Source organism: Malaclemys terrapin, chromosome 22 (genome assembly GCF_027887155.1).
Source record: "Malaclemys terrapin pileata isolate rMalTer1 chromosome 22, rMalTer1.hap1, whole genome shotgun sequence".
Classification (NCBI taxonomy): domain Eukaryota; kingdom Metazoa; phylum Chordata; order Testudines; family Emydidae; genus Malaclemys; species Malaclemys terrapin.
Window position 1 is genome coordinate 5,427,107 of NC_071526.1, and position 23,860 is coordinate 5,450,966.

The following is a 23,860-nucleotide window of genomic DNA, read 5'->3' on the forward strand; positions in this document are numbered from 1 at the left end:
ATTAGATATTTGTATAATGATATTGGAGGACTGGTTGTGTGGGTTTCTGTGGGTGTAACTTGCCTTGCCCAAAAACTAATTGTAAGGCAGGAAGACTTGATCTATTAAATGTTTTCAGCCATAACCGTTCAGGATTGGGGGAAAATAGGGGTTAGAATTAGGGATTGTAAAATATTAAACGGTTAACTGGCAAATGTTAGTCTTACTGTTAATCCATCCTAACCGTTAACTCCTTGTGTGCTGGCTGGAACAGCCCTGGCCCCTCTCGCTTTAATCAGTTAACTAGTTAAATGATATCATTTTAATTGTTTAAACGGTTATCTTTTTAAACGATATTTACATCCCTAGTTAGAACTAATAGTCATTTTCACTCTCAACTCCTGGCCAGTGATAGCAGAGAGATAATAGCAACATGCTACTGAAGTGCCATGGTCCAGCATATGGACTGACTCAGTCATGAAAGAAAAGTGTGTGTGCCATACTGAACAGTGTATACTTTTATTGCAGAAAGTTATCCTATTTTTAGACATGCAGTTTGTTACTCTTTTGCATTCCTCCTCCACTAAGTGCAAGTCCAGTCACATTGTGTGGGCCAACTAGCCACGGTAAATGCCAAGCCAGACACTTCTACCTTGATTGGGAATAACATCCCTTGTAACCAAGAGAGGGGACTGTAGGGAATGTCAGGATTTTGAAATGATAGAGTGACTCTCCTGGAAGTGTTGAGGATGAGCCGTTACAGCTGTTGCTTGTGCCATGGAGGCAGGGCGTTTGGGGAATGGTGGAGGTCAGTAGAATAGGAACTTGTGGTGTAGAGGGAGAGGTGAAGATTTCCACCCTCATGAGGTTCCATCTGCCATTTTATAAACACTAATGGAATTTGTAAAAACTCTGAAATCTCGTTGCCCTATTCCTGAGCCTGCAAATTCTGCCCTAGTTGGTACATATTAAAATCAAAGGCTACAGATAGGTAGGCTTGTCAGAATTCAGTTTAAATTGGTAGCTGTCAGTGAACACTGATACACTGAAATTGATGAAAAAATACCCATTGCACCTGCCAAGATTGGCTGTCACTGTCCCCGTTGCTGTGCAGGGAGCCATCTGCAGCTCCGCTGTCACGGCCCTGCTCACTCACCAGTCAGGATTGCAGGGACTGACCCTGGACAAGAACTGTTCAGCAGCAAGGTGGCCTCCCCCATGACCAGGGGCTTGCCCTCTTCCATGCAGCCTGGACTGGGGGGCGGTCTCTGCTTTGCCAGCCCAGGTCCGCAGCCTCCCACAGACCTGACTCTCAGGTGTCTTGGGCCCTTGCAGTCCCACTGTCAATGCTGTCCTACCTCTAACCCCAACCCTTCTCCCCTTAATTTCCCACAACTGTAAAAATAAAAATGGTTAAAAGTTGAAAAAAAAAATAAAAATCAAAGTTGTTGAAATTGCAAAAAAAAATAAAAATCAAATTCTGCCAAGACTCGTATAGGCTATAGAGAAGGGCTCCTTTGTGCTCCATTTCTTCTGAACTCCTCAGCTTGGCTGCTGTTTCCACTGCCCTGGCCCCCGCCACACCTTCAGTAAGACATCTTGCACGTTGTATTGGGAATCTGGTCCAGCTTGTTGGTTCCTTGGCCTGTGTGGCTTCTACAATCAGTTTTTTCTTCTACCTCAGGATTAAGCCAAGAGGTGCTTCCATGCTATCTAATAGTACCTCAGGCTTGTGGAAGGGTGAGTCCAAGGGATTTGGTCCATTTCCTCATGTAATCAAGAAGTTTTACGCTTGGAACTGCATCTTGAGTCATGTATCTTTATGTGAAATATGTTTGCTACCTGTGGAGATGCCACTCCAGTTACCTAACATAGACTGAGTGAAATATTGCTATGACAGATTTAACTGGCCCTGGACCATCATCCTTTCCCAGATCTATACCAGTCATGTCTACATGTCTGCCTCTGACCAGCTGGCCATTTGATTATATAAAGGTCTCCATTGAGCTGGGTGATGTGACAAATTTATTGACCAGAGGTGGTAGGAAAAGATGATGGTCACAGTGAAAATAGCTCTCAACTGAGCTCCATGGTACATGGCATACCTGTAAAAACAGCATTACTTCTGGCCAACTTGAACCCTGTGCAGTGGAAGTGTGAAAATAGATCAGAAAGACCACCTGAGCCGTGAGTGACCTATGCACTGAGAGACATTCATGGCAGAACTATATCGCCCGTGATCTCAGCTTACACTGAGACTGAATATGTGGAGATTGGAATGGTTCTCTTGGACCACTTGGTAGTTAATCATGTTTGAAGCAAATGTAATTTGAACAGTGGCTGTAGTACTAGTGCACCATTATGAGCACTTTTCTGTGTACACCCCAATTGTGTTACTGGCTTAAGTATATGGTGGCTAACTTGCCAAATTTCTCTAATCTAGACAAGGCTATGATGGCTTCCACTGCCGTGCTTAAAGTTTGTTAACTTAGTTAAACTTTGTAAACTTCTCCACAGATATCCCTCCCTCCAACCTTTCTGCCTTGAAAGTTTTGTGTAGTAGTTAAGCTTGACCATAAAAGTAGGTGGAAGCAATTTAGGGCTTTTGCCAAGTAAAAAGACGTCTTTATTTTGTTTGCATTTGTCTGTAGTGTACTTCTGATGCCTTCCAGTTAATTCACATAATAAACCTTAAGATACCTTTGTGTTAAAATTGAAAAGGTAGCTGGATGGACTTTAGAGTAGCTGACATTTTCTGCTGCCGTTGGAAGTGATTAAGGCAGCACAACTTTGAAGAGGAATGAGGTGGCATGGGTTTTAGATCTTTGCAGATGTTTGCAGGTCACTTGTCTTCCATTGAGCAGAGGAGATGACTTCACCACAGGACAGCTTGATGGGGCAGCCTGTTTTCCTGAGAGGAGAGAGACTAGTGCACAGTTAGAAAGCAGTACAACTAAGCTAGGTCTAAGACAACATCATGTAGTGTGTTCAGCTGTTACGATTATTGTGCTGTTATTTGTGTATTAAGTCAAGAGGAAATGAGTTCTTTCAGTTTCAACATCAACGGTATAATGTTAAAATATTGTAGCATGATTTGGGTGAAGACAAACCATACTTGTTGAATGAGAAAACAGATTTGCCTTGTTTAGCACTGGGGGAAGCTACTTCTAATTACCAGGTAATAGCACTTAACTGGTAAATTACAGTGACATCCTGTGGAAGTTGACAAGTATTCAATTTTTAGGCCCTGATGACATTTTGAAAAATTTGCCCTAGTTTTGTGTCATGGATAATTGCACCCGTGCAAAGCTGAATGTACACTGGTGTGGCTTATTACTGAAGTATGTCATACGGGTATATGCTAGGGGTTTGTAGTGCTCTAACTACATTGACATACGGGTATAATCAAACCGGTGAATGTTTTTTGTATTATCTCCAAGGCTGTTGACAGCAGTTTGTTGTTAGCATTTTTCTAGTAAAAATTAAATCATTTACCAATGTTAACGTTTTACTTGAAAGGTGACCTACATTAGAAATTAAGATCTTCCCTACCCTGGAAGACTCTGTTGAAGACTAATAGGATAATGACATTATAATCACTAAGGAAGTGAGACTTGATTGAGAGAGGTTTTTCTTTTTGAGTGCTAGTCCCCATGTGTGTTCCTCTGTGGAGTACCTATGTACTCCTTGCCCCCAGAGCTGAGGAATTTTGCAAGCAGTGTCCATTGGTCCACATGTGCCCTCTGACTCACTTTGTGCCTCTGACCATGGAGATAGAGGGTGGGGCCGACTGATGGCCTCTCCAGTTCCTTATCACCACCACATGGTCTGGATTGGAACCTCTAGTCTCTGAAGCTTCAGCTTTCTTCTGTATCAGTGAAAATATATTTTAGATATCTGTAAATAGTTTTTATATTCTTGAGTTTTAAAGTTTTTATCTAATAGTTTGTGTTATATTTTTAGTCTCCCCCACCGGGGGAGCACCCCCTAGCCCCTGTACTCCATTTAGGTACTGGACTCTGGGCTTCAAAATGTGTGCTTTCTGCCCGCGATCCTTCATGGTCAACAATGACCACCAATGTTGCTTGTACTGCCTTGGGGAAGCCCACATCACGGCAAGATCCAGTGTCTGCTGTTCATTCCCTAACTGTACCTGGGAAGGGCAAGAATTTCACCTTAGGAAGCACCTAATGGAAAAGGCCATGAGGCCGTGGTCGGACCCAGGCTAGGGGACCTCACCGTACATCAACCTGACTTAGCAGTGAGATCTGAATCAGGAGTGACAGTATCTGCCCCCACAGATCCCTGTGTGGGGTCTTGTCAGGAGAGCAAGTTACGTCTTCCTCCAAATCCACTTTGAAGAAGCCTGATCCAGCCCTGCCTAAACTGAGCCCTAACTCAGCCTAAGAGAACGTAGTACATCCTAAGGGCATGTCTACACTACAGAATTAAGTTGACTTAAGTTATGTCGACGTAAAGCCAGTGCAGTAATTAAATCAGTGATGTACATCCATGCTAGCTCCTTCTGTCGCCGGTGCGCATCCTCACCATGAGCACTTGCACTGGTTGTCAGTGTGGGTCACTGACAGCTAGTATGGGTAAACAACACTGATTTAATTACTGCGGTGGCTCTGTATCTATATAACTTAAGTTGACTTAATTTTCTACACTGACGCTGCGTCAACCTAACTACCTAAGTGCTATGCCTCTTGCAGAGGTGGAGTTAAGTTGGTGTAATGGGCGACTTACGTTGGTGGGAGCAGCATTGAGGCACAAAGAGTTAGGTTGATGCTTACGTTGACCTGACTCTAGAGCAGACCAGGCCTAGGCATGATAGAAAAGTCGACAAGTCTAGGGCTCCTTTGGCACCAGATTGTGATCCAGCAATACCAGTGCTTCTGCTACTCCTCAAGCACAACCCCTGGGATCTGTCATCACTGACAAAGACCAGTTGCCAAGGGCATCGGTCACCCACAGTTCCATCTTTGTCTTCAGTGGCACAGTTTGGGGAGACAGGATGCCTCTCATTCTGAGAAGACCAGGACCTATGCTCCTTCTGAGGATGCCTTCGCTCTCCCTGACCCAAAGTCTCCCACTCCTTTGAGTCCCTCCTTTTTGAGAGAGGTTGTTACTCCACCAGGGAGTCAGCCTTTGGAAGGAGTTTGTCTCCTATTCCATCTTTGGGCTCTGATTTCCCTCCAGTAAGTGCAGTTAGCACCATCGTTGAAACTGGAATCCGTTTTCTCATCACGTGGAGATTTTGAACCACCCACTGAACTGTTATGCTCTCCTCCTCCAAGACGCACCTTCTCAGTCAGAAGACTTGGGCTAGCTTGAAACCAACCTCCACCTCATCATCTGCCTCAGAACTGTTGATACCCCATGCATTGGGGACCACTGCAGCTGCCATTCAACCCATCTTATTGGCCATACTGAGGGCCATGGGACCAGTTCCATTCTGCAGAGTCAGTCTGGTCTGCTAGGGAATCACCCCTTCCCTTTTCTTCTCTTTGAGGGGCAACCAGAATTGCCCCCAAATTCTAGAGAGGAAGAGGAGTATGCCCCAGTCTGGTGGCTTCACCAGATGCAACAAGATTGCCATCTCCATCACCAGATGAGGTGGTGACTCTGATATCTCCATTCTCCCCCGATGACTATAATGCATTCCAGAAAATCCTTTGCAGAATTGCAGGGAAGCTGCAGATGCCTCTTGAGGATTGTCAGTACAAGCTCCTGGACATCCTTCAGTTCTCCAGCACTAGTAGAATAGTGCTCCTGATTAAAGAAGCTATTCTAGAGCCAACTAGAATGGTTTGGCATATCCCAGTTACCTGTACTCCTATCCCTAATAGGTCAGAGATATGGTATTATGTCCCAGCCAGGAGAATTTCTGTTCTCTCACTCTGCTCCTAATTCTTTAGCGGTCCAAGCTGCTGCACAGGGATCTCGTCAGCAACACTCTCGATCTACCTGTATTGACAAGGAGGGCAGGCATCTTGACTTAATGGGAAGGAAGGTCTTTTAATCTTCTAGCCTCCAGGTCAGGATAGCCAGTTACCAAGCATTACTGGCTAAGTACAACTTCCTGAACTCTTTGAAATTGTCTTTACTGACAGTCTCCCGCAGCAGGACAGAACTCTTTTCCAGGCTTTCATAGAGGAAGGCAAAATGGTTGCCAGGACCACTCTCCAATCAGCAGTAGATGAGACTGATATATTTTTGAGGGCAATGGCTACCGCTGTCATGATGTGCAGGGAGTCATGGCTCCATGCTTTGGGGTTTCCTAAGGAGGTCCACAACACTGTTGAAGACCTTTCCTTCAGTGAGACTTACTCATCCATCTTTTGATTAAATCGGTATCTATGCACTTTAGAGGTCTCCTGGGTCACCCTTAATTCTGTGGGAATATTTACACCTGCCCCAAATAAAAAATTCCATCAGCAACAATACAAACCTAGACCAATAGCGCAATGGTTCTTCCACCAGAGACCTTATGAGCCACCCCACAAAAGGCAGAGAGCTCAAAAGACCTACTTCCCCACCCCTTCTGCAATGGTTCCTCATTCCAGTCCCAGCCCTTGACTAACCATTCTTTTTGATTGGAGTTCAAGAACTTGCAAACCAGTGACTCCAACACCTCCTGACTCCCACGAACCTTTTGGTGGTTGTCTTGCACACTTTTTCAGCACCTGGAATGCAATAACAAGACCAAATGGGTGTTCAGCGTCGTCCATTTGGGCTATATGATAGTTTGCATCCCTACCCCATCCATAATCCCCTTCTCAAACAAGACGTGGAATATTTCTAACAGCAAGAAGCCATGGAGTGGGTTCCTCTTCAGTACCAAAGGAGGTGTTTGTACTCGACATATTTCCTAGTCCCCTTTCTTGATCTCTGCCATCTCAACTACTTTATTTGTAAACCCAAGATTTGCATGGTCTCGTTAGCATCTATAATTCCATTTCTGGAAAAAGACCTTGTTTAGAGCTCTCAACATGAAGGATGCCTGCTTTCATGTGGACGTTGATCCTGCTCACCGATGCTTTCTCAGATTCATAGTCTGCTCCAACCACTTTCAGTACAGAATACTACCTTTAAACATTGTTCCTGCCACAACGGTCTTGACCCAGGTGTTCTGTCGTAGCAGCCTATATCAAATGCAGTGGTTTCACTGTCTTCCCCTACATAGATGATTGGCTTCTTATCGCCAAATCATGCCAAGAGGCCCAAGCATTGACTTTGACAATGGTTACAACTCCTCTTCTCTCTGGAGGCCAGCATACACGGTGACGAATCAATTCTCTTCCCTGCACAGACTTGGGACTTCATCAAGGAATCCTTAAATTCCATCACTGCAAGGGCTTATTTGCTGAGAAACATATTTCAGGGTAAGAATGTTATCATAGACCCGACCATAGCCAAGGCTATGATTTAATCACGGGTATTTAGTAAAAGTCATGGGCAGGTCACAGGCAAGAAACAAAAAATCACAGCCTGTGACCTGTGACAAATACACCATATTGAATGGGGGGGGGAGCCCTGGGGGACCGTTGGCACCAGCTGCCGTGGTGGGGCCTGCTGCCGCTCCGACTGCCCCGGGACGGCTGCTGGGACCCACCGAGCTGCGTCTGCTCCTGCCGCACCCGGGACTGCTGCTTGGCCAGTCCCTGCGGCCAGCTGCCCCGGGACCACCAGAGCACCGGTTGGTGCAGATGGCCACAGGCCGCTCCACCAGCAGCCAGTGTAGCTGTCCCCAGGGCAGCCTGAGCCATGGGGTTAGCCACACTGGCCGCTGCAGAAGTCAGGGAGGTCGCAGGAAGTCACGGAATCCGTGATTTCTGCGACCTCTGACAGACACAGAGAGCATTTCAAGACTGGTCTCTCTCTCCTAGGCCATGTGGCCTCATGCACTTACGCTATGTCTTTTGCAAGACCCTACATTCGTTGCCTACAAATGTGGCTTCAAACTGTGTACCTGACAAACCAACAGTCCGTGAGTACCCAAGTGACTGTTCCCACCAAAGTGATATTGTCCATGTCCTGGTGGAAGAATTCCTGTCTGGTTTGCAGTGGCATTCCCTTCCTTGCCTCCGCACCAGACATGATAATCCTTACTGGTGCATTCATGTTGGGTTGGGGAGCTCACAAGGACAACCGTACCACATAAGGCATCTGGACATCTTGAGAGTCCAGAATGCCCATCGGTGTTCTAGAGCTACAAGCAGCTCGAAGGGCTTGTGAAACCTTTCTCCTGTTTGTTCAAGGTCACCGTTCCCTCATAATGTCAGACAACATCATGACTGTCTTTTACATCAACAAACAGGGAGGAGAGAGATTTTTTTTCCATTTGTGTGCAGGAGTGGTCAGTCTGTGGAGTTGGTGCATCAGCAATCAGATTACCTTGTCGGCAGTCTACCTCCCAGGAAACCAGAATGTACTAGCAGACGCTCTCAGCAGACACTTTGCAGTCAGTCAGACATGGGAGCTTCACGACTCAGAGTGAAAATATTGTTTACCACAATGGGGAATCCACACCAGAGACCTATTCACCTCCCAAATAAAAAGGAAGTGCAACATATTCTGTTTCAGAGTAGTCCTGGGTCGGCACTCACAGGGTGATGCTTTACTCCTTTTATGGTCAGATGTGAATTATGCTTTCCCTCCATTACCACTCCTGCCTCAAGTTGTGCACAAGATTTGGCATTGCCCCCAACTGGCCCAGACAGCTTTGATTCCTGAACCTCCTGTGTTGCCTCGTGCACCAATCCTTATTCCTACATTTCCTGATCTCCTGACTCAGGGAAACAGCAAGATCAGGCATCGCAACCCACATCAGCTTCTTCTTAGAGCCTGGTTTTAGAGTGGGCATTGTCCTCAGAGCAATCATTGTCTGAAACTGTACAGAACATCCTTTGTAATAACTGGAAGGATTCCACTAGGAAATGTTACCTAGCCAAGGGGAACCATTTCTCTGTGTAGGCGCATCAAAGATGTATTTATCTGGAAGCCATAGATATTCCTTTCGTTCAGGACTGTCTTCTTTCATTGAAGACAGCAGGTTTGTCTGTCAGTTCTTATGGGTCCACTTGGCAGCAGTCAGTGCATCCCATCTGCCTTCACAGTGCTACTCGATCTTTGCACATCCTCTGATTAGGCCTTCCCAGAATTTGCTAGTCAGAACCTTTCTGCCGATTAAAAACGCCTACTCCTCAGCGAGGCCTGAACCTTGTTCTCTCAGTACTCACTAAGCCAGTGGTTCTCAACCAGGGGTCCAGGGCCCCCTAGGGGGGCACAAGCAGGTTTCAGAGAGTCCGCCAAGCAGGACCAGTGTTAGATTCACTGGGGCCCAAGGCAGAAAGCCTAAACCCTGCCGCGCAGGGTTGAAGCCCGGGGCTGAAGTAGAAGCCTGAGCAGCTTAGCTTCATGGGTGCCCCTGTGGCATGGGGCCCCAGGCAATTGCCCTGGTTGCTACACCTTAATGCTGGCCCTGGCTTTTATATGCTGAAAAAAGCCAGTTGTTCGTGCACTGGTGGGCCATGGAGTTTTATAGCATGTTAGGGGAGGGCGGGTTGAGAAAGAAAAAGGGTTGAGAACCCCTGTACTAAGCCACTTTTTGAACCATTACTTTCTTGCTCTGTGTATCTCCTACCCGTGAAGGTCATGTTCCTGGTAGCCATCACCTCAGCCAGGAGGGCTGGTGAGCTTGGAGTCTTGATGGCAGATCCTCCTTGAATTATATTCCAAAAGGACAAGGTTTCATTACATTGACACCCTAAATTCACCACCAAGTAGTCAGTTTCACCTGAACCAGTCTATCCACTTACCTGTGTTCTTCCCAAAAACTCACGCATCCTCCAAAGAAAGGAGGTTCCATTCGTCGAGCCTTAGCCTTTTACCTGCAGATAATGAAAACAATCAGGAAATCCCCTGCCTAGACTATTAGTTACCATAGCAGAAAGGGTCAGGCTATTTACTCTCAAAGAACTTGAAATGGATCTCGGGCTGTGTTTTGCTCTGCTTTCACCTGTCTAATCTTCCCTCTCATAATGGGATAAGAGCTTATTCCACAAGATCTCAGCAAGCAACATCTATGGTGCTTCTGCTTGATATTTGTAAGGCAGCTATGTGGAGCTTAGTCCACACATTTGCTAGACGTTATGTCTTGGTACAGGACTCTCTGCTGATGCATCTTTGGGGCCAGCAGTCCTTTGTTTGGCTTTTCAGTCTAACACCTTGCACCTTCCTCCTATGTGAGTACTGCTTGTTAATGGCCCACAGTGGAATACGCTCAGGGACCAGCACTTGAAAAAGAAGAAAAAGTTACTTACCTTATAGGGCCCACTCTTCTTGAAAAACCTCCAGTTACTATCCATTATCTGCTCTTCTTCCCCTCTGCCTTGGATCTTCTCTGATGTGTGGTGGAGAAGGAACTGGAGAGGCAGTTGGTCCACCCCGCCCTCTGTCTCCTCAGTCAGAGGCATGGAATTAGCTGGGGCGCATGTGTGGACCAATGGACGCTGCTTGCAAAATTCTCCAGCTCCAGGTGCATGGAGTGCATGCGTATCCCACAATGGAATACAGATAGGGACCACACACCTCACAGACCCTCCAGTTACTATAAGATAAATAGCTTTCTCTTATTTACAGATTATTTTTTTTTTAAATGCACTTTAGGAAGAAAGACAGGACAACTGTCCAATTGAATCTCCAAGAAAAATTTAGGTAGGCAGAACATAATAGCTAGAATTGGAATTTGACTAGAACATAAAGGTTAACACCTTTTGGTACACTTATAAACATTCGACACATTTTTTCATGATCATAACAAGTCAGGACCTTTGTTTTGGGTCTCCTGTACCACAGTATCCTCTGTCATTTGCTGGGGCACCATCTGAGTGCCACCTACTGAATCACTTCTTGGGGTATTTGTATTCCTTAAATGTATCCTATCCAAGTACTTGACCCCAACCCTGCTTAACTTGTATGGTTTGATGGGGATCAAAGCACAAGAAGATACAATTGAAGACAGAATTAGAAATCGTCATGCTGTTTAAATGGCCAGTGAACTGAGAGTTGCAAGTAAGTTAGCCTTGGAAATATTAAGAGCATACATTCATATTTAAACTGCAGCACCATATGGTTGATCACTGAGGAGTTATATCCTGGTTTGGGTTTCTGATTTGTGTGAGGAAGCAAGACAGTGGTGGATGTTGAATCTTTTTTTGAACCTTGACATACAGTATTTCAATATGCTGTCCTACTACCCGGTTTTTCTCAAGCTAAATTTACTGAATTTTGTCTAAAAAGAGAATAAAGCATGGTGAAAATAACCTCTGAATTTGGTGCTTGTTAAGTAATGGAAATGGTTAGACTCAGTCAATAGGTGCTTTGTAAATATCATGGGTTTTTTTCCTGCATTGCACCCAAATCCTGGTGGTCATCTTTTGCTCTTTCTATTACTGCCTGTTTCTGTGAGCTGGAAAAGTGTCCATGAGCTACCACTGAGCTGCTTTTTACCTGGCCATAAGGAGGATTTGAACCTAGGTCTACAGAGGCAACATGCACTAAGCTTCCACCTCTTCCGCCCCCCCCCCCCCCAAAAAAAAGAGAATACAGCTGCTCTCTCCCCTTATGGAGTGGGTCCAGAAGAGGCGGAGGAAGGTCTCTGTCTCCCAATGCTGCTTCCTCCAGCATCTCTCCTTCCAGAGTGGGGAGCCAGGTCCAGAGGGTTACCCTGGGGTCCACCCAGGTTATCCGGCCACCATCTCTCCTTCCAAGGTGTCCAAACCTGGCTGCCTCCTTCCAGAGCAGGGAGCTGGGTACAGGGAGTTCAGTACTTCTTTTTTTTAGGACTTGAGCACTGACATAAACCCACACACGCATGTCTTCTACTGCGTTGCCTTACTTCAATATGCAGCCTGGTATTTACACTCAGACTAACTTCTTATTAGCATAAACAGATCAACCCAATGTAGTGTATTGGATTTTGTTAACGTAATCAGTATTTTCATGTGTTTGAGTGGTCCAGAATTTGGCAAAAATCAGTGTGTAAAAAAAAAAAAACCACAAAAACCCAACTAATAGCTTTTGTAAAACCCAGGATTTTTTTTTTGTAAAAACTGAAAACAAAGTCCGTGGGAATGCTGGAATATTGCTCATGTACCATCCAAATATCTGGAACCATTTTACTAATTGCCCCTTTAATACGCAAGTGTGAACTGTAGAGGCTGATCTGTCTAGTTTGAATCCTGTCAGCTTTGTTGGATTCAGGCATGCATGTGCCTCTGTCCTCCGTCCCCTCCCACTCTGCTTGCTTCGTTCTTGCACACAAGCTCTCAGTGCCTAAGGTTTGCAGCTGGTTGCCTAAGTGAGAGTGGAGGATTGATCTGTGATGCAGCCCTCGTTTTGATATTCTTCCTCTCGCTCCTGAATCGAGTTTAAATTTTAAAACAATACTGCTTCTTTTGGATCATTAAAAGATGGTTGAATTTTTAGGCCTGACAATTTTGAAAGATTAGCACTGCACGCACATAAGACCATGTTAACTGCTGTGCGTTACACTTGGTAATCATTGAGGAAATTGCTAGTTTCTGGTACCTGGTTGTCTGGAATATCTGATTAGATTATTGAGCCCTGTAGCAAACATACACAAATCACTTTTTCAAGTAGTCCCATTAAACTCAATGAGACTGCTTATGTGAGTTAAGTTACATGTACCTTTGCAACACTGGAGCCCTAGTCTCTTGTTATAGTTGGATTGTTTGAAGTAAACTGTGTTTTATAGGGGAGATTTACCTGTAGTTTAAATGTAAGTTTCTGTGATGACACTTCCTGGAGTTCAGAAATTGCATGTTGACTTTTGTATTTTTGCACCAGAGTTAGTGTTAAGTGTATCGGTGCCATAAACAAAGAATATTTTTGACAAGTGATTGTGAGCCAAAAGAAGAGTCAATATTTTGTTCTCAAAATATAATTTCAAAAGCTATTCTACATTTGTATTGTTGATAATTGCCCATAGAGACATGTTGAAATATTGGAACATCCCTAATATAGACTTAGAGAGTACATGTTGTCTTGCTTTTTTCCTTTACCTCACTTTTTCATTTTAAATGTTTTTCTGTATTTTGTTTGCAGTTCTTTTTTTCTGCCATTATCCCCTCTCTCCCTCTTTCCTTTAATTCCTTGGGTCTTCCTGCTATAACTTTTTCCTTCTATCAGTTTTTCTCCCCCTCTCCATCTTTTTGAGATTAATACATTGAATCAAGGGAAAATAATATGTCTCCCACTCCTCTAGATTCCTCCCTCAATCTCCTCCCGCTGTAGTTCCATGCTCCTAGAGATGGAGTTACAGGGATGTTGAGGTTGGCTCCTTCATCTTTAGACAGGCTTCCTAGGGTGGAGTTCCTTAAGGTTGCTGCTGCCACCCTTCTTCTTCCTTGAACTTAAGCGTGGAAGAAAGGAAGGTGATTCACAGTCAGAGATGATTCTGGATGCTTGTAAGGAGTTGGGTGTGAGAAAAATCTAAAGAACAAGTCTTGGAGCAAAAGTTTGGTGACATTGTTGACACGGTACATGAGTGCCTATCAGGCCTGTGCTGCCAAGGTTTTAGTTTACATTTTCCTACTTCTAGGGAGATATTTTATAGCTGGAAGTCTTGAGACCTCTCTTTGAATCTAGGTTTTGTCTCTTACACACTGTGACTTTGGGCAGGTTGCTTCCCTCCTGTAACTAGCCGGTCTATCTGCAATATGGAGAGTGACTCTTACTCACCTTTGTAAAGCACTTTGAGTTGTATAGATGAAAAATGCTGTGTAAGCGCTAAGAAATATTAGAACACTACAAACTGTGCTTTCTCTCTGCATAGTTCTTGTGTTGAAAGCCTTTATTAATGTTTCACTATGCAAAACCATTTTTAAACAGTTTGTTTTGGGAGAGGAGTTTTTATTTATAATGTGATTTCCAACTCTTTGATCAGAGGACCTGCTAAGTTGCTGAAGAAACCGTTGTAACCGATTCCTTAAGGCTTATTGTAAATTTGGAGTAGTATAAGGCTATTCAGAGAATCTAGTACTTTTTTAAAACTAACATTGTGCATCTGAATTTGCTCCTTCTATCCCTCGCAGGCAGAATGTGTGGCACCAATCTGTGTGGATCAGATAAACTCTTTTCAGATAAACTTTATTAAGGAGCCATTGTAGGCTCAGATGGTGAGGTGCTGTTTAATGCTGATGATTTTATGCTAAATACACTGCCAACCTGTTGATTTTAAATGTTAGTGTACTATTTCAGAATGTTTTTATTCTTCATTGTTTAATATTATGAATGTTGATTCTACCCTGTCTTCTAAAGGAGATCACGTTAACCTCTGCATTTTTTCATTTGCTTGTGCACAGAGATATGAATACAGCTCTTTTTGCAATATTAATCTCTACTGTAGCAAGGGAAATCACTCTTATCGGTCTTAGAGTTGCTTATTTTTACTTTTGAATATATGTGTAGAATTGGTAGAAAATATACTCCAGATTTTAAGAGTTGTAAAGGTAAGTCATATTTTGCACTTAAACAGCCTTGTGATGTACTTTAATAAAGAATAAGGTTCACTGGCATTTTATGTCTGAAAAAAATAAATTATAAACTGATTACCTTTTTGTTTGTAATTGGAATGAAATACAGTCAGTGTCTCATATTTTTCTCCTCCATTTATAATAGGTGCGTTCAATGGATGAACTGAACCATGATTTTCAAGCACTAGCTCTGGAGGGAAGGGCTATGGGAGAGGTAAGTGAAACATCTTTAGAACAGATGTGTGTGTGTGTGTGTGATGGGACGAAGGGAAAAGAGATCATTTTTCAGAAATGAGAGGTGGATTCTCTTCTCAAGGGAGGAATGGCAGATGTAGTTTTGAGGAAGTCCTGCATCATGGCTGTTGCAAAAAGTCTGTTAGGAGGTACTCCAGCCTAGGAAGAGAAACATCTAAGCCCTCCAGGTGTTCTACCATCAGCAGGTAATAAAATAGTGGTTGTGCTGAATGGTGGAAACATTAGAATGGAGCTTGCTTAGTTTATGTGAAGGGGTTATATGATGGGTTTGTCTGCAGTACCAGGGAACTGGAGTTGATGCCCCTAGAGATCCCTTCCAGTTCTATGGCCTGTGTTCCTATGTCTTGCAACCAGGTATCATACACTTGTCGCATGTTCCTTTTAGGTATACAGGTAATTAATAGACTACATAACCAAGGCTCTTTTTTTTTTTTTTTTTTTTTGGTATGTAAGTGACTGTTCTCCATTTCTTACTATCGACAGCTTTAGCCATTGTGATGAAGTTTAAAAAGCTATACATGGAGAGCTTGCAGCTTTAAACGAGTTAGACATCTTAACCTCATGCTTCAAAACTGATGGGTGCCTTTTTCTGTGCAAGTTACTTAGAACACTGCAAAGGGGCAATGTCAAGGGTGGTACCTGGGGCAAAAAGCAAGATTCCCCCAGTCCACTAAAATGGTCCTCAGTCCGTGAAGTTGTGTGGGTAGAAAGTTCTCTTAAGTTTACTAATGCCAGCAGAAGAATTAGAAAGAAAGTTAGCAGGTCTTAAATGAAAAGAAGTAATAATAATTTACTTGATTCTTGTATCCTAAGAGGAATTGTAGAATTACTAGAGTCAGACATGGTGTGAAATGCAACAACGAAAATGACCTGCCCAACTTTAAATGTCCATGTTAGTTGCAAAACATGTTCTGCTCTCCTGGTCTCTTACGGCTCAGCTTAATAGTCCTTCTGCTGTTCACAGACCAGTTTATTTTCTCTTCTGTCTTGTGAGCAAGCTGGCTGGCTCCTCAAGCCAGTATTATTGTCAGAGTGGATAAAAATCAATGATTTAAAAAAAAAAACAGGTTTATTTAGAATTAAATTTGAAATCGACAACCTATGTTAAGGCCTGAACTTATTAGAATCCTATTAAAATAATTTGAATTCAGTTCAGTTATTCAAGTAGTAAATGTTTGCTGCCAAAGTTTTAAAGAGAGTCAAGTTATTGAACAGGTAGAAATGTCTGGTTAAGCACCTGGAACCACAGTTTGAAGAGCCAAACCAGTTTTTGACAGCTGTAGGTGCAGAGAGAATATTTATTTTCAGTTGAGTGACTATTTCGATCCAATCACTACTTCAGTCAAAGTTGAGAAACCTGTTGGAATTGGAAAAAGCAGGAAAGTCTGTTTTCCTCTTCCAATATATGAATAAAAATGGAGGGGTGAGGATGAGAACTGCTAATTCTTAAATCTTGAAGGACATGGTTGTTGGGATAATTTCAGTTTGCTAACTATAAATAATACTTTGTTTTAATAAATCAGTTTTAAATGTAAAACATAGAATCATAAAAATCTAGGGTTGGAAGGAGTCATCAGTTCCTGCCCTCTGTGCTGAGGCAGGACCAACTAAACCTAGATGTTTTGATAAATATTACATATCTAGCACATTTAAGATCATTTAAAAATGGGTTGTGCATTTTTAATTAAATTCCAGTTTCCATCCAAATGCATCTTGACACTAATCATTTAATAAATAATGTATCTTTCACTGTTCTCTCTTAATATTTACATTATGATAATCTGAATAAATGTATCTTAAGCTATGAAGTAAAAGACCATGTATAGATATAGTATATCCTCCTAATTAGGTGAAAAATTAGTTTAAAGTCCGTATTTAGTTGCAAATCAATATGTTTTAATGATTACCAGCCAATGAGACTCGACCTTTCCTTAGGAAAATAACAAAGAACAGAAGCAAAAAAAGATTAAAATAGATGTAAATCAAGGCTTCCTGATTGAAATCACTCACCATGTTATCAGTCTTAATTTTTGTAAAGACCGTGCTATTGCTGTTTACAAAAGAACTTTGCATCGTGTGCTATTGTTCTTTATCCATGCCGGCTTAGTTTAGGTGTAATGTATATTTAATTTCTAAAAAAATCCACCTTGCTTATTCCTCGGATTGTAATGCCTTTGATGTCTCTGCGCCCTGGCTGAACAGCTTAGCTATTTGCAGTATTCTTCCACACTCTTGTCGGTTTGCAGTAGGGGAGTATTGCTAGGGAAAGCTTTAACGTGTGCACATGTCTCATTGCTGGTCATAATGTTCTGTTTAGTACTCACTGTGTGATGGTCCACAGCCTACATAGATGTACTGTATCACATATTATAGATTGAAAGTTGATTCCGTCTCCAGCCAGGGCAAGACCTTTTCTCGTCAGCACATTTTCTAGAGCAGTGTCCAGTCAGGTTTTAAATACTCCAAGCAGTTGGGTTTCTGCCACTTCCCTTACACTCTTACGGCGCAGTACATCTCCAGAAGCTTTCCTAACATTCAGTGGAAATTCTTCTATCCTGAAGTTTGTCCTCTTATTACATCTTTAAATAATTCCTTTGCATCCTTAATGTTTGCACCTTTAATATATTTGTAGACCATTCTCTGTCCCCTCCCTCCTACGTAGGTGCTGCTTAACCAAACTATGCATGTTTAGTTTTTAACCATTCCTCATAAGTCGATCACTTTAGGGGGGAGGGATAGCTAAGGGTTTGAGCATTGGCCTGCTAAACCCAGGGTTGTGAGTTCAGTCCTTGAGGGGGCCACTTAGGGATCTGGGGCAAAAAAAAAAAAAAATCAGTACTTGGTCCTGCTAATGAAGGCAGGGTGCTGGACTCGATGACCTTTCAAGGTCCCTTCCAGTTCTAGGAGATAGGATATCTCCATTTTTATATATATACTTCTGCCCCATATAATTTTAGTTGTGTGATTAAATAAAAACAGTTCACCAAGCTTCCCAACTGGTCCCAGCATTCAATTGCTGGTCAAATACCACAGTGGGGTTGATGCCCAGTATGAAAGTAGATAAACCTATTCAAAAATAAAACTGCAAAATAGCAGATGATTCAACAGGCTTATGCTCAAAGGACAGAACTACACCAAGATAGCTCTTCCAAGGTATTTTCAGTGTTTGAATCATTGCAAGAGGCAAGTAACAAAGCTCTTAAGTGGAAATAAGATAAATCACAAAGTCTGATCCTGTCCTTCTTAGAGGATCTTAAAATATGTTCCAGTGCAAAAAGGCCCCCTGGCAGAGTTCCTTGGATTACAAACATCATCCAGTCCATATGAAGCTAATATGTTGAAATCTGCTGTGTGGAATTACAAAAATCTTGCCCATTCCACCTTGAACTATTGTCAGTATACAGACCTCCAAAAAGAAAAATACTTGCTCTCCTCAAGCTAAGCAGAAATACTTTGGATAATATACACAATATTCCCAAATCTCTCTGTAGTATAGCTCTATTACATATACATTACAGAAGGGGCAGTTTGTTAGTGTGTAGTGGCTTCTTTTTTCATTACATTTATTCTTTCACTAACACAAGGAAGTTTAAAAAATCATTCTCCTTGTCCACCCCCATTCTAGTCTGTTTTGGAGACCAGTCCCATTGAGGGTGTAGATTCCATTGGTGACCCTTTAGTGACGTTCCCATTTTGCTTTAGCAAATGCTACTTTTCAAAATGCCTTTCTTCTTACAGTTGGTATGTTGTGAGAAGTGCAGAATTGCACCTCTGGAGAAGGGCCACTTCTGTAGCCATAGAAGAGGGACAGCACCGGCCCAAGCTTCTCTTGCACAGCTCCGTCATCGTACCTGGAGGGACTACCTTGGTCCGTGAGAAGTATACTTCAGTCTGTACAGTCCATTCAATCCTTGGCTTTTGCTGAGAATCTTGGCGTGTTGATACTGGTTGTTCTTTCCAACCAGTTCCCAATAGGCTACCAGACTTATTTGACATACTGGGTAAAAGCTATTTAGCAGCCTGTTGTAGCTCTTAGTCACTATCAAGTCTGGGTGGATTTAAACCGACTAATTTGAATTGCAAAAGCTGAATAGCTCATTACAGATTCACTGACCCAACCCCTAAAATGCTTGTTTTTTAAGAGTCATGTGATTGGATGCTGTCTTCTCAGTTGCTAAATTCAATCTTCCCAGGAATTGTGATCCCTCTTTGGGAGTCTGTAAATGGCTGTTCTTTCCCATCCCTTTGCAAATGTTTAATGACATAGGATAAAAATGGATGTTTGTAGTTCCATACAGTAGTAATTCAGAACAAAATATTGCTGCTTCCTGAATTACACCATCTCTGTGTGTTTTAAACTTGTTGTGTTAGTGACTTTCACATGACTATTTTGAGGTCTGGTCCCTCCATCCACTATTCGCAAAGATCAGGAAGCAGTGTTGGGCAGGTCCTCCGAGTAGAGTTCTTCTCCCTTTTGCAAGACACATCTGACCAAATTGTGACATTTGGTCATAGGCCCACGATGGCTCTGTGTAGAACCTCTCTGCCCTATGAGGAACGCAGGGAAGTAGTGCTTAAGAAGGCACATCCCACCCAAGCAGACTGGGGTGCCAGAGGATGGTGCAGGCTGATCCAGTCTCTCAAGGAAAGAGGTTCATGGTCCTAGCTCCTTCCCAGAATCTTTGGGGCATCATGTACCCCTTAGGCACACGCCAGTGGCGTGCACAAGAGGGCATGAGGAAGGCTCCTTGCATGCTACTCTCTCCACCTGTGAAACTATCTGATCCTTTAACAGGAGGGTAAGGTTAAGTCCTGAAAGTCCATACCTTTAGGAATCTAGATATTTGGCTTTTGCCGCAGGAATTAATCTCTGTCATTTAATTCCTTCATCTACTCTGTTTAACTTGATTGAGCAGTTTGCTCACTTTACAGCCACATCGTTACCAAAGCAAATGATGTGATGTTCGATGTTGGTGATTCTTGCGTCTAGCTTATCTGTAACTTGTTTTTAGCCCAGTTGATGCTTTTGCTTAGCTGCCTTTTTTCCCCTTGTGCTGATCTAGTTCTGATTATTATTTTCCTGCCTTGACAGAAAAACTGGAACTGAATGCAAATTAGATCTGTCTCTCTGTTTTCTCCCAGCCCTTCTGTAGTCAGTTTCTTTGGAATCTAGAGAATATCAATTCACTTGGTTGCAGTGAGTGTTGAGAGGGGAGTCCAGGTGGTGTGGTTTGGCTTTAAAGCAGGATAGTTGTGTTCCCAGTTGGCTTCCTTCTCCTTATTCTACACAATGTTTGCATCTGTGCATGTTATTCGGCTATTAAACTTTCCTTGATTGTAACCGTGCTGAAAAGTGACAAACTTTAAAACAACATAGGAATTCTTCCATGCTAGTGTTTCCAACCGTACATTGGTTTATCAAAAGGCCAAAACATGCTCGTTGTCTTACAAAACAATGTTTGAAGATTCTTAGAAGACCAATAAAAAAATTATGCTAGCTGGAGACAGTTGTGGCAGTGAATGATAAACTAGAACTGATAAATATTTGCATGTAAATAAAGATTAAACAACTTGAATTTGAGATGTTAGAACTTCTGCAATGAAAAAAAATCCAGCAAACCTTCCCACCCCCAGAAAAAGAGTATCTTTCTCTTCCCCCCTCTCCCCCCCAACAACAACAACCAAAACCAGCTCTGATCTTCTAAAATCTTTGCAACCTGGATTTAAAAAGTAGCTGCGGAGGGTATTATGGATGATCCCTCTGGATTTAAGAGCATTCTGAATGCTCCAGAAGGAAAACCATCAAAAGCTATAGGTGAGGATTCCACCTTAAAATTACATGATCCGAGAAAGAACCACCATGTTTGAGAGTCTCCCTTTTTCTGTGCCTATCTGTCAAGATCATGCTTATTTATATTCCTCCTCCTGGTCCCCAGACATGAAAAGCTTGTGACCCAGGTGAAAAGACATTCCCCAGTGCCATTAAAAAGGATCACCTTGGAGAAAACAATCTTCTCTTCTGCTTAGCAAGGTCCTGACCGTGCAGTATGAGCCACAGTCAGATAGTAGGTTAAGGCCTTAGTTTGCAGTACTGTTGGCTTAAGACAATGGAAGAAGGAATGATAAAAGACCCATGTTACTAAGGCCTCTGAAGGCTCGACTTGGAACTGCTGATATCCCTTGCATGTGATATGAAAAATCTCAAAGATGAATTACTGGAAGTGAGGACATACATCGATTTATTTTACTGCATCACTTGGTTAAGATGTTTGTCTTTAGTGAAGAGCACAGACACTTTGAGGATATATACTGAGACCAAGGAAACACCTGTGCTACACCTCTATTTGATATCTGATCATATTAGTCAGTTGACTAAAAATCTAAGAACATTCCTGTATACGTTCATTTTACAAACTCTTAATTTGGTGCTGAACAATATTTTTGAGGAAGTAGGTTGTCAGAGGTTGGTGGTTTTCATCCTAACCCTCCAAATGGTGGTTTTCTTGTTTTTTTTTTTTTTTTTTTTCCCAAGTGCTAAGATCTCTATAAATAACAGTTCGTACTCTTACAACATCTTATGTGAGTAAGGATGTTTGTAGGAATTTCACAGTGCGCTGTTCAGGCATTGAGCTAGTCCACCTATTGAAGTGTGAGGTTTGGGAGAGGAGGTCACTTCAATTTGCTCTTTCTAGTCAAAGCAAAGACTAATATTTGATATCACTGCTCCTGTTTACCTAGTTAGATCTGGACACAAGATTCCCTCTCCTATGTTTGTGCTTCCTTTTCTCATCCACTGGCTTTGGTGCAGCAGTTTCCCAGCTCAGTTCTTAGAGGTACACCTCTACCCAATATAACACGACCTGATATAACACAAATTCGGATATAACGTGGTAAAGGAGCACTGCGGGCGGGAGGGCTGTGCGCTCCAGCGGATCAAAGCAAGTTTGATATAATATGGGTTTACCTATAACACGGTAAGATTTTTTGGCTCCCGAGGACAGCATTATATCGGGGTAGCGGTGTATTTCAATATCCCTGATGAAGCTAGTGCACATCCACCGCTCCTCGAGTCAGCCTTATTGGGTCAGTTGAGATCAACACAGGGCTGCATGCACTAACTTTATAGACAGATGTGTTTTTAATATAAAGACTTTAGAGCTATGCAGCAAACTGCACGTCTCTCTTTCTTAGACACTGCACTAGCTTGATGCTGTTAGTTTGCGTTGTGTTTCTGTTGAATGTGAAGGAGAGAAAACTGACAAAATATCTAAACAAATAATAGTAAAAAAAGAAAAAGTAATGCTTGGGATCTGTGTGAGGAAAAGAAGGAACGTTCAGATTGTAATTTCCTGAGTTTTGAACGTCGTCTGCAGGAAATGCGAACAAGTGTTAATGAGCTCGCACACTGAGACTGGCAAATTCACAGAGAGAGGATGAGTAAGAGAGAGCCCCTTTTTCTTCTGTTGGGAAAGAAGGCATTGAATGCCTCTTCTCCTTCCTGCCTCTATTCCTGTTCCCCTCTATATGGATTTTGTAGCAATCTACATCAGCAGCTTGTGTTAATTCATTTGAGGAGTTTTCTGAACCCTGTATACAAACCAAGACATTGTAATGAGATTACGAGAGAGTTTAATGTCTTGTCATAATTTTTCAAACAACAAAACCTGACAATACGTAGTTTTTGAATTCATAAAATGCTTTGCTGATTCATTGGGGTAGAGGTGCAGGATATTTTAAAAACACACTGCTCTTCTCTATTGTAACCTTCCGCATCTTCAAAACCTACCTGCTGCAACCAATGGCACTTCCCCTCACCCCACCCTCCCATGAACAAAATTATCGTCCTTAACACTTTCCCTTCGGTCACATACCTGCACACTGTCCGAAAGCTAGAGATTTGGGTTCTTTGGTTAGTGGGAGTGATCATCATTGTGGAGAGCCATTTTCTGAGAGCACAATTCTTCCCCCCCCACCCCCCACCCCCCACCCACGCACACACTTAGGTACCATGTTGCTGGGCACCTTGAAAATAAAAAGTGTGGCTAGTTTGTAAAGTGTGTTGTGCTCCCCTCACTAAAGTGCTATGTAGATTGCAACCTCTTCAGGGCAGGTAATCTCTTACTAGGTTTGTAAAATGGTAAATTTGCAATGCTATGTATGAGTTTTTATCAACGATAAAGATACGATAAAAGGATGGAGGATCTATTTGTGGGATTTTCCATGGAGTTCTCGCACTGCTCCTATAGTCTCTCAAATGGCATCACCATCTTCTGTCACAGTATGAGCATACTTGCTTAATATCTAAATCAGCCAGTTACTTAATTGGTCCAGTTTATAATCGCGAATCAAAGGGAATCCTTACGTCACCATGCCCCTTAAGTGTGGAATTATACTTCATTTTAGCGTTTTTAAATGCTCCATGTTGCCATTTTAAAAACTAAGTTAAAAGAAATGCATTTGCCCCTTAACAGTGCCCAACTATCATCCTTTGCCTAATTGTGCAATGACCTTTGATACTCTGAAAGAATAAATAGAAGTATAAGTTGTGTTTTTCAGCAAGTTGGTTGGCTCCCATGCTTGACTCAGGCCCGTTTTAATTTAAATCTTTAAATATTTTCAGTTCACATATTTGCTTCTTACCTGCTGAACTTCCCTACTTCAGGACTGATCAGCAATGGATGATTTTCCTTTAAGAGAATTCATTATCACAATTGAAAGTATGAAAAAATTCTTATGGTCGAAGCCTATTCCTTAATTTTACACCTTGCTAATTTCTGGGTTTGTTTGGAAGCCATTTTTAAGTTTGGGTACAGCAGCTCTTGATAGCTTGGAGGCTGGACGATTTGTTTAACATCATCCATCAGACTGTTAAATGCTGTATTCTAATGGTTTTACACATGTTGAACAAAACCAGATACTGTAATCTCCATGTGAAGGCAGGACTGTTGTTTGGTGTGCTCTAGTAATACTAGGCAACTTTGTGCAGATAACCACTACAAAGGCAGAGATAAGGTTGTTCGAGTGATAGTCAGTGAAAATGTTTGTATCCGTATTTTGTACAG

At 42.5% G+C, this 23,860-nt stretch overlaps 1 protein-coding gene across 8 annotated transcripts in view; it reads left to right on the plus strand.

Annotated features, from left to right (window-relative positions):
* The window catches only part of PUM1 (pumilio RNA binding family member 1), a 121,786-nt gene that overhangs the window by 17,301 nt on the left and 80,625 nt on the right, over positions 1–23,860 (plus strand). For all 8 annotated transcript variants that reach the window (XM_054011562.1, XM_054011564.1, XM_054011565.1 and 5 more), the window contains exon 3: positions 14,689–14,757. In XM_054011562.1, coding sequence (XP_053867537.1) covers positions 14,689–14,757 — 69 coding nt within the window. The remainder of the gene's footprint in view (positions 1–14,688; positions 14,758–23,860) is intronic.